Source organism: Xenopus tropicalis, chromosome 1 (genome assembly GCF_000004195.4).
Source record: "Xenopus tropicalis strain Nigerian chromosome 1, UCB_Xtro_10.0, whole genome shotgun sequence".
NCBI classification, from domain to species: domain Eukaryota; kingdom Metazoa; phylum Chordata; class Amphibia; order Anura; family Pipidae; genus Xenopus; species Xenopus tropicalis.
In genome coordinates, this window is record NC_030677.2 from 7,195,922 (window position 1) to 7,208,564 (window position 12,643).

The 12,643-nt window shown below is 45.8% G+C and overlaps 1 protein-coding gene across 1 annotated transcript in view; it reads left to right on the forward strand.

Annotated features, from left to right (window-relative positions):
* The first annotated feature begins 491 nt into the window (after window positions 1-491).
* Window positions 492-12,643, forward strand: part of LOC105946381 (vomeronasal type-2 receptor 26) — a 28,377-nt gene continuing 16,225 nt past the window's right edge. Inside the window, exons 1-2 of the mRNA XM_018089710.2 lie at window positions 492-742; window positions 3,473-3,764. Of these exons, the coding sequence (XP_017945199.2) occupies window positions 492-742; window positions 3,473-3,764 (543 nt within the window). The remainder of the gene's footprint in view (window positions 743-3,472; window positions 3,765-12,643) is intronic.

Genomic DNA, 12,643 nt, shown 5'->3' on the forward strand with positions numbered 1-12,643 from the left:
TGAGCCGGGCCCCTTACTCTGTTCTACACACACAGCCCAACCCTGGGGCCCCTGTGTCTCTCTGTGCCACTGACTGTTACTGGGGCAAATCCTCTCTCTGCTCTCTATAAAATGAGGGTTGGATGAGCCGGGCCCCTTACTCTGTTCTACACACACAGCCCAACCCTGGGGCCCCTGTGTCTCTCTGTGCCACTGACTGTTACTGGGGCAAATCCTCTCTCTGCTCTCTATAAAATGAGGGTTGGATGAGCCGGGCCCCTTACTCTGTTCTACACACACAGCCCAACCCTGGGGCCCCTGTGTCTCTCTGTGCCACTGAGTGCTACTGGGGCAAATCCTCTCTCTGCTCTCTATAAAATGAGGGTTGGATGAGCCGGGCCCCTTACTCTGTTCTACACACACAGCCCAACCCTGGGGTCCCTGTGTCTCTCTGTGCTACTGACTGGGGAAATGTTCTAATCTTCTCCTTTATATTGATGTATATGAGGGCAATGCTGGGAGTCACTGCTGTCTGTTATTTTGTGAAAGTGCTGATCTATCTGATACTCGTGTATGTGGGACCCTGCGGATGTAGGAATCAGCCAATCAACCCTGCCTGTCACCTACAGACCATTAATGTAGTGAAGGAATATGAATATATGCAGGAAGGAGATATCATTATCGGAGGGGTGATGGCTTCACATTTCTATATGTTTAATTTTACATTTCCATGGGACAATTCCACTGGCTTCTCATGTATTTGGTAAGTCCCATCTGTTACAAACACTACATGGTATAAAGGGGTAATAGTAAGGGACCTTCCCTGCATGTGAGTTTGCAGGGGGCAGACAAGAGCCACTCCCCCTTTAAAGGACAAATTTCCTGCTTACAAAATAAAATCACTTGTATCCACCATATGGAACAAGATGCCTCTACCTTCATTATATGTTACATTATTCTGGGATTTGTAGTCCAGCAACTGAGCAAAGTTTGGTTGAGCCGTGCAGCAGGGTTTAACAGGGGTATGAAAAATGTACTTATACAGAGTTTCACTGGTAAAAGTTTTTTGAAACAAGCAACTTTTTTTTTCACTCCAAATGCATTTAATTCCATGGGTGTTTTTTCTCTGTGATTTTTTTTGTCACACTGAATTTTTGAAATTTGTCTTTCTAAGGTGATCTAAGTTGAACTAAAGGTGAACAAAAACAAATTAATTCCCATTAATTGTACATATTGGTGCTGCATTCACTTTCAGACATATTAGCTAATGGACTGTCTATTATTATTATTTACATGATATAAATACATGCACATAGATGAATACAGATGGACAGTTACGACTAAATATTGTTAGGGGACAAACATGGGAGGTCCCTGCTCATGAGATCTTACAATCTAACAGGGAGTGGAAGTAAAACCAGTGTGACTGTAGAATTCCTGTTGGTTAGTATAGTAATGATAAGTACAGAGTAAAAGATCAATATCAGCAGTTAGTGTGTGCGAGAGCAAAGAGAAGGGGGATCGGCGGGTGGTAAAGCTGCAGAGTGAATGAAAAGGTGGCTTTAAGTGACTGTTGGAATGTTCTGAGAGTGCCCAATGGGAAGGGGCAGAGTGTTCCAGAGGATGCGGGAAGCACGTGAAAAGTCCTTGATGCGGGAGGGAGAGGAAGTACTGAGTGAGGAAGAGAGTGGGATCATGTTCAGACTATAGATTACTTCTTGGGGTGTACTTGATTATAAGGGTGCTTATATATAGGGGTGCAGCACTGGAGCTTTGTAAGTGAGTACAAGATCTTGAATTGATTCCTGTTTATAAGACGTACAAGTGCATGAACTGCTAGAATGGGGCAGCACTTGGGGAATCACTTGGGGAGCGCAAGGAGAGGTGTATGAGTCTATCAGCAGTGTTCATGGTGGATGGAGTGGGGGCAGTTTAGACGGGGGGGTAGCAGAGCAGTGAGTTACAGAAGTCTAAACAAGATATGAGTAGGGCATGAATGAGAATTTCAGCAGTCCCCTAATGTGAGGAAGGGACAAATGCAAGAGGGGTTCCTAAGGTGAAAGCAGAATGATTTTGTGAGTGTTTGGATGTGGGTAATGAATTAAGTCAAATGTGACTCCTAAACAGCAAATGAGGTACTGGGGTTATATGGTTGGTTTCCACAATGATAGTGATGTCAGGCAGGGGAACAGAAGTGGATGGTTGGAAGATGATCAGTTCAGTTTTCTTCATGTTGAATTTTAGGCAACAAGAGGGCATAAATGCAGAATGTAGGGCGTCTGTGATATAAGCTAAAAGTAAGGGCAAATCTTGAGAGGAGAGGTGCATTTGAGTATCATCCATATATAAATGAAACCTAAATGTACTGATTAGCTGACATGGGCCAGTGGTGTATGTCACACAACGTATGACATATGAGCCGCTAGCACAATCAGGGAAATACCACACGTGCCACAAGGGTTGTTTCACAGGGGTTTATTACAACCAAACGTAGAGAAACAGGGAAAGGGCAATACGCATGGGAGGTCCACAAGTCCCAATCACATCAAATCCTCCTTCAGGAAGTCTTCAGGGCAACCCCCCTCTGCACAGTCTCCAGGGAACAAAGGCAGAGTCTCCTAGCCCAACCCCCAATGCACAAAGGTTTCCCACACAGACAGTCCACAATTAACTGGGTAGCCTCCCAAGGCAGTTCCAATGGGAATAAACCCATTTTGGTTAGTTCCACAGAAAACACACTACCTTGGTTTCAGGGTAAACAGTCCTTCCACAGGGGTTAGGGAAATCCAGTTGGAGGGAATCTTCCTGCCGAAGCTAGGGTGGGTTCCAAGGAACCGCATGGGCCTGCTGTAGCGTGGTTACACCCAGATGAACAAAAGCACCTTCTCCACCCCCAACCTCTGGTTTTTCTACCCTGCTGCTGGTACCTCCCCTCTTTTTCACATCCCCTAGGATTGATTGGTTAGGAGGCTGACCCTGCTTCTGCTTAACCCAACCCTATCAGGTCCAATTAGCAGGGTCCCTTGCAGCATCATTAGGGGAGGGGTTTAACCTAGGAGGGACTTGCCCAGCCCCTCTGGAGGAGACTTCTGGGAGCTTCTTTGTTTAAAACCCTTTCGGCAGGAAAACAAAACAATGGGCTGCCACCATCTTCACTAGATCATGCAGTGGCTAAACATGGGGCCAGTATAAGGGTTTTTAGTCACAGTGTAGATTAAAAATAGGAGGGGTCCAAGAATGGAGCCATGAGGTAACCTAACTTAAAGAGGGCAAGGAAAGGTAGAACTGGAAACACTGAAGGATCCGTTAAAAAATAGGAGGAGATATAAGATAAAGTGGAATTAAGAGACACTACTAAGTAATTCAGCACAAGCAGGAGGATTCCAACTGGGATATTGCAGTAATATACTGTATTTTATAAATCTTTAATAATTATTCCAAAATGAATGATACAATGATCTTTAAAGTAAAGGAAATTTATTCATACTCTCAGTCCGAATGAACAGGCTTACCGCTACTTGGTGGATTTTCGCTTTGCCATTGAGCAGATTAATAAGGATCCGGCCCGGTTACCCAACCTGACCCTGGGGTACCATATATCCGATTCCTGTGGGGACCCCCGGAAGGCTGTGAGGAGTGTATTACAGATATTATCTGGTACCAGGGAGCCGGTTCCCAATTACTCCTGTGTGGGAAAGAGAAACATTGCTGGGTTTATTGGGGATCTCACCTCAGAGACAACTGTACCCATAGCCCAAATACTGACTCTCTATGGATATTCCCAGGTGCGAAAAATAATTACTAAAATAATCTTTTAAAGATGTCCTGAAATTAAAGATAAGTGTGTGATAGGAGGAACGCTGTTGTTTTGCTTTGTGGAGAACACAAGGATAGTAGGGGGCTGTTGGCCAGGGCTGCTTCTGCCATAAGACACGGTGAGAACCTATTGTTGGTGAAATTAAAGCTAGTAGCATATTGGCTGAACTTAAAGGCATATGACATATTAACTAAGAAGGGGTGGGAACCTTATTATCATGGGGAGAAAGTTGGTTGATGAGAACGGGGAAAAAGCAGAAATTTTTCATCTGTCTATACATCTGACGAGCCAGCTAATGAAGGCTTTCCTTTTAATATGCCCAATTCTAGTAATGGAACTACTGACACATGGGTCACTCGGAAGGGGTAATAAGGGATAGGATAGTTGAATACATTGCAGTTCACAATACTATTAGTTTGTGCCAGCATGGTTTTATGTGTAACAGATCTTGCCAGACTAATTTAGTTGCCTTTTATGAGGAGGTGAGTAGGAACCTCGATGCTGGAATGGCAGTGGATGGGATCTACTTGGACTTTGCTAAAGCGTTTGATACAGTACCTCACAGAAGGTTAATGATCAAATTAAGGAATATTGGCCTAGAACATAATATTTGTAATTGGATAGAGAACTGGCTGAAGGATAGATTACACAGAGTGGGGGTAAATGGAACATTTTCTAATTGGATCAGTGTGGTTAGTGGGTACCGCAGGGGTCAGTCCTTGGGCCTTTGCTTTTTAACTTGTTTATTAATAACCTGGAGGTGGGACCTGCAGGATGCTGCCGCTTTGCAGAGCGATCTGACAAAATTGGAAAACTGGGCAACAAACTGGGAAATGAGGTTCAGTGTTGATAAGTGCAAAGTTATGCACTTTGGTAGAAATAATATAAACATGAACTATCTACTGAATGGTAGTGTGTTGGGGGATCCTTAATGGAGAAGGATCTGGGGATTTTTGTAGATAACAAGTTGTCTAATTCCAGGCAGTGTCATTCTGTGGCTACTAAAGCAAATAAAGTGCTGTCTTGTATAAAAAGGGCATTGACTCAAGGGATGAAACATAATTTTGCCCCTTTATAGGTCCCTGGTAAGGCCTCACCTTGAGTATGGGGGGGCAGTGACTGTGAGTATGGGGGGCAGTGACAGTGAGTATGGGGGGGCAGTGACTGTGAGTATGGGGGGCAGTGACTGTGAGTATGGGGGCAGTGACAGTGAGTATGGGGGGCAGTGACAGTGAGTATGGGGGGCAGTGACAGTGAGTATGGGGGGGCAGTGACAGTGAGTATGGGGGGCAGTTACAGTGAGTATGGGGGGGGCAGTGACAGTGAGTATGGGGGGCAGTGACAGTGAGTATGGGGGGCAGTTACAGTGAGTATGGGGGGCAGTGACAGTGAATATGGGGGGCAGTGACAGTGAGTATGGGGGCAGTAACAGTGAGTATGGGGGGCAGTGACAGTGAGTATGGGGGGCAGTGACAGTGAGTATGGGGGCAGTAACAGTGAGTATGGGGGGCAGTGACAGTAAGTATGGGGGGCAGTTTTGGGCTCCAGTCCTTAAGAAGGATATTAATGAGCTGGAGAGAGTGCAGAGATTGCAACTAAACTGGTAAAGGGGATGGAAGGGTTAAACTATGAGGTGAGACTGTCAGGGTTGGGGTTGTTTTTTCTGGAAAAAAGGAGCTTGTGAGGGGACATGATTACTCTGTTCAAGTACATTAGAGGGGATTATAGGCAGATGGGGGGGTTCTTTTTTCCTATTAAAACAATCAGCGCACCAGAGGCCTCCGCTTCCATTTGAAGCAGCGTAGGGGGTTCCTCACGGTGAGGGCAGTGAGGGGGTTGGGGAATGCCCTGCCGGGGGGATGTTGGGTAGGGGGTTCCTCACGGTGAGGGCAGTGAGGGGGTTGGGGAATGCCCTGCCGGGGGATGTTGGGTAGGGGGTTCCTCACAGTGAGGGCAGTGAGGGGGTTGGGGAATGCCCTGCCGGGGGATGTTGGGTAGGGGGTTCCTCACGGTGAGGGCAGTGAGGGGGTTGGGGAATGCCCTGCCGGGGGATGTTGGGTAGGGGGTTCCTCACGGTGAGGGCAGTGAGGGGGTTGGGGAATGCCCTGCCGGGGGATGTTGGGTAGGGGTTCCTCACAGTGAGGGCAGTGAGGGGGTTGGGGAATGCCCTGCTGGGGATGTTGGGTAGGGGGTTCCTCACGGTGAGGGCAGTGAGGGGGTTGGGGAATGCCCTGCCGGGGGATGTTGGGTAGGAGGTTCCTCACGGTGAGGGCAGTGAGGGGGTTTGGGAATGCCCTGCCGGGGGATGTTGGGTAGGGGGTTCCTCACGGTGAGGGCAGTGAGGGGGTTGGGGAATGCCCTGCCGGGGGATGTTGGGTAGGGGGTTCCTCACGGTGAGGGCAGTGAGGGGGTTGGGGAATGCCCTTCCTAGTGATGGGCATGGGGTAATGGCAGACTCTGTTAATGCCTATAAGAGGGGCCTGGATGAGTTCTTGAACAATCAGAATATCCAAGGCTATTGTGATACTAATATCTACAGTTAGTATTAATGTTTGTATATATAGTTTATGTATGTGAGTGGATAGATAGGTCAGTGTGGGTCTGTATGTGAGTGGATAGATAGGTCAGTATGGGTCTGTATGTGAGTGGATAGATAGGTCAGTATGGGTCTGTATGTGAGTGGATAGGTCAGTATGGGTCTGTATGTGAGTGGATAGGTCAGTATGGGTCTGTATGTGAGTGGATAGGTCAGTATGGGTCTGTATGTGAGTGGATAGGTCAGTATGGGTCTGTATCTGAGTGGATCGATAGGTCAGTATGGGTCTGTATGTGAGTGGATAGGTCAGTGTGGGTCTGTATGTGAGTGGATAGGTCAGTATGGGTCTGTATGTGAGTGGATAGGTCAGTGTGGGTCTGTATGTGAGTGGATAGATAGGTCAGTATGGGTCTGTATGTGAGTTGATAGGTCAGTATGGGTCTGTATGTGAGTGGATAGATAGGTCAGTATGGGTCTGTATGTGAGTGGATAGATAGGTCAGTATGGGTCTGTCTGTGAGTGGATAGGTCAGTGTTGGTCTGTATGTGAGTGGATAGATAGGTCAGTGTGGGTCTGTATGTGAGTGGATAGGTCAGTGTGGGTCTGTATGTGAGTGGATAGGTCAGTGTGGGTCTGTATGTGAGTGGATAGGTCAGTGTGGGTCTGTATGTGAGTGGATAGGTTAGTATGGGTCTGTATGTGAGTGGATAGGTCAGTGTGGGTCTGTATGTGAGTGGATAGGTCAGTGTGGGTCTGTATGTGAGTGGATAGATAGGTCAGTATGGGTCTGTATGTGAGTGTATAGATAGGTCAGTATGGGTCTGTATGTGAGTGGATAGATAGGTCAGTATGGGTCTGTATGTGAGTGGATAGATAGGTCAGTGTGGGTCTGTATGTGAGTGGATAGATAGGTCAGTATGGGTCTGTATGTGAGTGGATAGATAGGTCAGTATGGGTCTGTATGTGAGTGGATAGGTCAGTATGGGTCTGTATGTGAGTGGATAGATAGGTCAGTGTGGGTCTGTATGTGAGTGGATAGGTCAGTGTGGGTCTGTATGTGAGTGGATAGATAGGTCAGTGTGGGTCTGTATGTGAGTGGATAGATAGGTCAGTATGGGTCTGTATGTGAGTGGATAGGTCAGTGTGGGTCTGTATGTGAGTGGATAGGTCAGTGTGGGTCTGTATGTGAGTGGATAGATAGGTCAGTGTGGGTCTGTATGTGAGTGGATAGATAGGTCAGTGTGGGTCTGTATGTGAGTGGATAGGTCAGTATGGGTCTGTATGTGAGTGGATAGGTCAGTATGGGTCTGTATGTGAGTGGATAGATAGGTCAGTATGGGTCTGTATGTGAGTGGATAGATAGGTCAGTATGGGTCTGTATGTGAGTGGATAGGTCAGTATGGGTCTGTATGTGAGTGGATAGATAGGTCAGTATGGGTCTGTATGTGAGTGGATAGATAGGTCAGTATGGGTCTGTATGTGAGTGGATAGATAGGTCAGTATGGGTCTGTATGTGAGTGGATAGATAGGTCAGTATGGGTCTGTATGTGAGTGGATAGATAGGTCAGTATGGGTCTGTATGTGAGTGGATAGATAGGTCAGTGTGGGTCTGTATGTGAGTGGATAGGTCAGTGTGGGTCTGTATGTGAGTGGATAGGTCAGTATGGGTCTGTATGTGAGTGGATAGATAGGTCAGTGTGGGTCTGTATGTGAGTGGATAGATAGGTCAGTATGGGTCTGTATGTGAGTGGATAGATAGGTCAGTGTGGGTCTGTATGTGAGTGGATAGGTCAGTGTGGGTCTGTATGTGAGTGGATAGATAGGTCAGTGTGGGTCTGTATGTGAGTGGATAGATAGGTCAGTATGGGTCTGTATGTGAGTGGATAGGTCAGTATGGGTCTGTATGTGAGTGGATAGGTCAGTATGGGTCTGTATGTGAGTGGATAGGTCAGTGTGGGTCTGTATGTGAGTGGATAGATAGGTCAGTGTGGGTCTGTATTTGAGTGGATAGGTCAGTGTGGGTCTGTATGTGAGTGGATAGGTCAGTGTGGGTCTGTATGTGAGTGGATAGATAGGTCAGTGTGGGTCTGTATGTGAGTGGATAGGTCAGTATGGGTCTGTATGTGAGTGGATAGGTCAGTGTGGGTCTGTATGTTAGTGGATAGATAGGTCAGTATGGGTCTGTATGTGAGTGGATAGATAGGTCAGTATGGGTCTGTATGTGAGTGGATAGGTCAGTATGGGTCTGTATGTGAGTGGATAGGTCAGTGTGGGTCTGTATGTGAGTGGATAGATAGGTCAGTATGGGTCTGTATGTGAGTGTATAGATAGGTCAGTATGGGTCTGTATGTGAGTGGATAGGTCAGTGTTGGTCTTTATGTGAGTGGATAGATCAGTGTGGGTCTGTATGTGAGTGGATAGGTCAGTATGGGTCTGTATGTGAGTGGATAGATAGGTCAGTATGGGTCTGTATGTGAGTGGATAGATAGGTCAGTGTGGGTCTGTATGTGAGTGTATAGATAGGTCAGTGTGGGTCTGTATGTGAGTGTATAGATAGGTCAGTATGGGTCTGTATGTGAGTGTATAGATAGGTCAGTGTGGGTCTGTATGTGAGTGGATAGGTCAGTGTTGGTCTTTATGTGAGTGGATAGATCAGTGTGGGTCTGTATGTGAGTGGATAGGTCAGTATGGGTCTGTATGTGAGTGGATAGATAGGTCAGTATGGGTCTGTATGTGAGTGGATAGATAGGTCAGTGTGGGTCTGTATGTGAGTGTATAGATAGGTCAGTGTGGGTCTGTATGTGAGTGGATAGGTCAGTGTGGGTCTGTATGTGAGTGGATAGGTCAGTGTGGGTCTGTATGTGAGTGGATAGGTCAGTATGGGTCTGTATGTGAGTGGATAGGTCAGTATGGGTCTGTATGTGAGTGGATAGATAGGTCAGTATGGGTCTGTATGTGAGTGGATAGGTCAGTGTGGGTCTGTATGTGAGTGGATAGGTCAGTGTGGGTCTGTATGTGAGTGGATAGATAGGTCAGTATGGGTCTGTATGTGAGTGGATAGGTCAGTGTAGGTCTGTATGTGAGTGGATAGGTCAGTATGGGTCTGTATGTGAGTGGATAGGTCAGTATGGGTCTGTATGTGAGTGGATAGGTCAGTGTGGGTCTGTATGTGAGTGGATAGGTCAGTGTGGGTCTGTATGTGAGTGGATAGGTCAGTGTGGGTCTGTATGTGAGTGGATAGGTCAGTATGGGTCTGTATGTGAGTGGATAGGTCAGTATGGGTCTGTATGTGAGTGGATAGGTCAGTGTGGGTCTGTATGTGAGTGGATAGATAGGTCAGTATGGGTCTGTATGTTTTTCAACCCTATGTAACTATGTAAAGGCAAATGACATATTAGAACTAATAGAACAAAAGAGTTGATTACAGATAATGCAAGTTTATTTTATTTGTCTCAGTTTTGAACATTTGATTTGGTTTGTTGACTGACCAAATTTTTTGCAAAGAATTCACATTTCTGTTAAAGTGGTTGTAAACTGAACCATAATACTGTAGCTCTGCACCCCATAATTTATAGAAGTTGCTCAAAAAATGTAATTATATATTCAAGAAAATTCACAATGAGAATTCTACTAACCAAAAATCTTCATAAAAATTCAACATAATTCATACAGAGTTAATTATGTCATGTTTTGTTTTATTATATGGCACAGGAATCAGACATGGGGATAAAGGGACAGACTTGTTCAGTGCTGGGAAACTGTGCTTATTGCTCCCAACTCCAATTGCAGGAACAGAGAACAGGGAGCCGGATTTACTCACATCAGCTGGGATTCTCATTGGAGGATTCTTTTGCATTTCAATGCTGCCACTGGCTTTGAAGATCTGGGAAATGTTTTCTCATTTGTAGCTGGACTACTAATCCCAGAATAATGTAACATATAATGAAGAGTGAGGCATGCTGGGATTTGTAGTCCAGCAACATCAGGGTTGTATTCTTAAAGCAATATTGCACAATAAAACTTTTCAGGCTCCCCAGTGCCCGCATTGGCAGCATTGAAATGCAAGAGAATCCCCCAATGAGAATCCCAGCTGATGTGAGTAAATCCGGCTCCCTGTTCTCTGTTCCTGCAATTGGAGTTGGGAGCATGGAAAGTGGTCCTGATGACTCACCCAGATACACCCAGCTGGATATCAAGGGGCAACCTTGGCTCCCTTCCAAACATCTCAAAGTCTCTGCCTTCATCAGAATGTAATCTACTTGGCAACCCGTAGTGAATGAAAAACTTCGCCCATAGTACTTTAGCGACTGAGGAGGCTTTTTGGTCCTTGGTGGGGAAAGCTTGGGCGTACCTGGTATAGTGATCGGTGACTACCAGAACATTACCGATGCCCCTTGAATCATTCTCAATACAAAGAAAGTCCATGCACATCAAGTCCATGAGCTCTGAACATTTCAGGTGACCCATGGTGGCAGTGAGGACCAGGAGTGTCTTCCTTTGCAGACACCTTAGGCACCTCCTACAGTAACTTGCAACTGCATCTCTCATTTTAGGCCAGAAAAAACAGTTTTGGGGGCAGCGAGGACCGGGAGTGTCTTTTTTTGCAGTCACCTTAGGCACTTCCTACAGTAACTTGCAACTGCATCTCTCATTTTAGGCCAGAAAAAATGGTCTTGGACCAGCTCATAAGTCTTCTCCATTCCAAGATGTCCATGGTGATCATGCAGACTCCTTAACACCATGTTCCTGAATTTAAGGTGCAACACTAATTGCCGCCTCCCAGGGTGATTATGATATGGTATCACCCAGTATAACAGTCCTTGTTCCACACAGAACTTCCCCCAGTCACGTTGGAAAAATTCATACCCTCCTGGCAAACTGTTCTTGAGCAAAGCAGGATTTCTAGTGTTAACCCGCTCTCCACAGGGGCCCTATCACAGGATCAGTTTTCTGGCTTTGAACCATGTCCTTGTGACTAATTAACTTGGATTCTCCCTCTTCTAGAGCAACTGGACAGCGCTACCACCAACAGAATCTACGACCCTCAACTCAGAAAAAGCCACCTTATCATCCACTACAGCAGCTGTAGCACAGTAGGCCTTCATACCGATGCTGGGTATCTCTTCCCACTCCCCATCTTCCCCCAGGGCAGGCAGACCCGGTCGCTTAGAGAGAGCATCCGCTCTTATATTCCTAGGCCCTGGTTTGTACTTGGGGGTGAAGGAGTAGTTTGACAGTGCAGCTAACCACCGGAGCCCTGTGGCATCAAGTTTGGCAGTAGTCAAAATATATGTGAGAGGGTTATTATCTATTCGTACTTCAAACTCTACTCCATAGAAGAAGTTATGCAACTTGTCTGCAATGGCCCACTTAAGAGATAATTCTTTTCACTGGGTGCCAGACTCCTACTAAGATAGACCACTGGCCGCAGCCCTTCTGGGTACCTCTGGTGTAGGACACCTCCCAATCCTTCATAACTGGCATCAACATGGAGGGCATATGGTCTGTGGACATCTGCATAAGCCAATACAGGGGCTTCTATCAGCCTTTTCTTTAACAGAACAAAAGCCTCTTCACAGGCTGAAGTCCACTTATCCCCAAAAGGGGCTTTAGCATCTCTTATTGTCTCTTCACCATACACATTAGAAAGCCTCAACAATTCATTTAACAGGTGGGCTACTCTTGAATACCCCTCTAAAGATCGCCTGTAGTAACCACAAAACCCGAGAAATGATCTCAGCTCAGTGACATTTTGGGGTTTGGGCCAGGTTACCACCGCTTTAATATTGTATGTATGTATATTTTTATTTATAAAGTGCTACTTATGTACGCAGCGCTGTACATTAGAATACATTAATACAAACAGGGGGTTAATAAGATAATAGATAAATACAAAGTATAACAATAAATACAAATAAATACAAGATACAGTTACAGTTGCAATAAGTTAAGAGTCAAAGACACAAGAGGATGGAGGTCCCTGCCCCGTAGAGCTTACAATCTATATATATCTATATATATATATATATAATATTGTCCGGGTCAGTTCCTATTCCTTCTGTAGAGGTTACTGAGGAGCAACAAAACTTACACTTCAATTGACTGTTTTAGTCCTTCTGCTATTAATCGGTGTAACAACCCATACTTGTAAGGAACTGTGAAGGTGTTGCAGACAACTTTTGGACCATTGTCAGAATACCTAGGGGCTTTTGTCCCAGTGACTGAAGGGGTTAAGGTAGTCCGTACCTCCCATTTGTTCCCAGAATGATGGGAGCAGCGTTAGGGTTTCCCGTATCTGGCCACAGCATCAA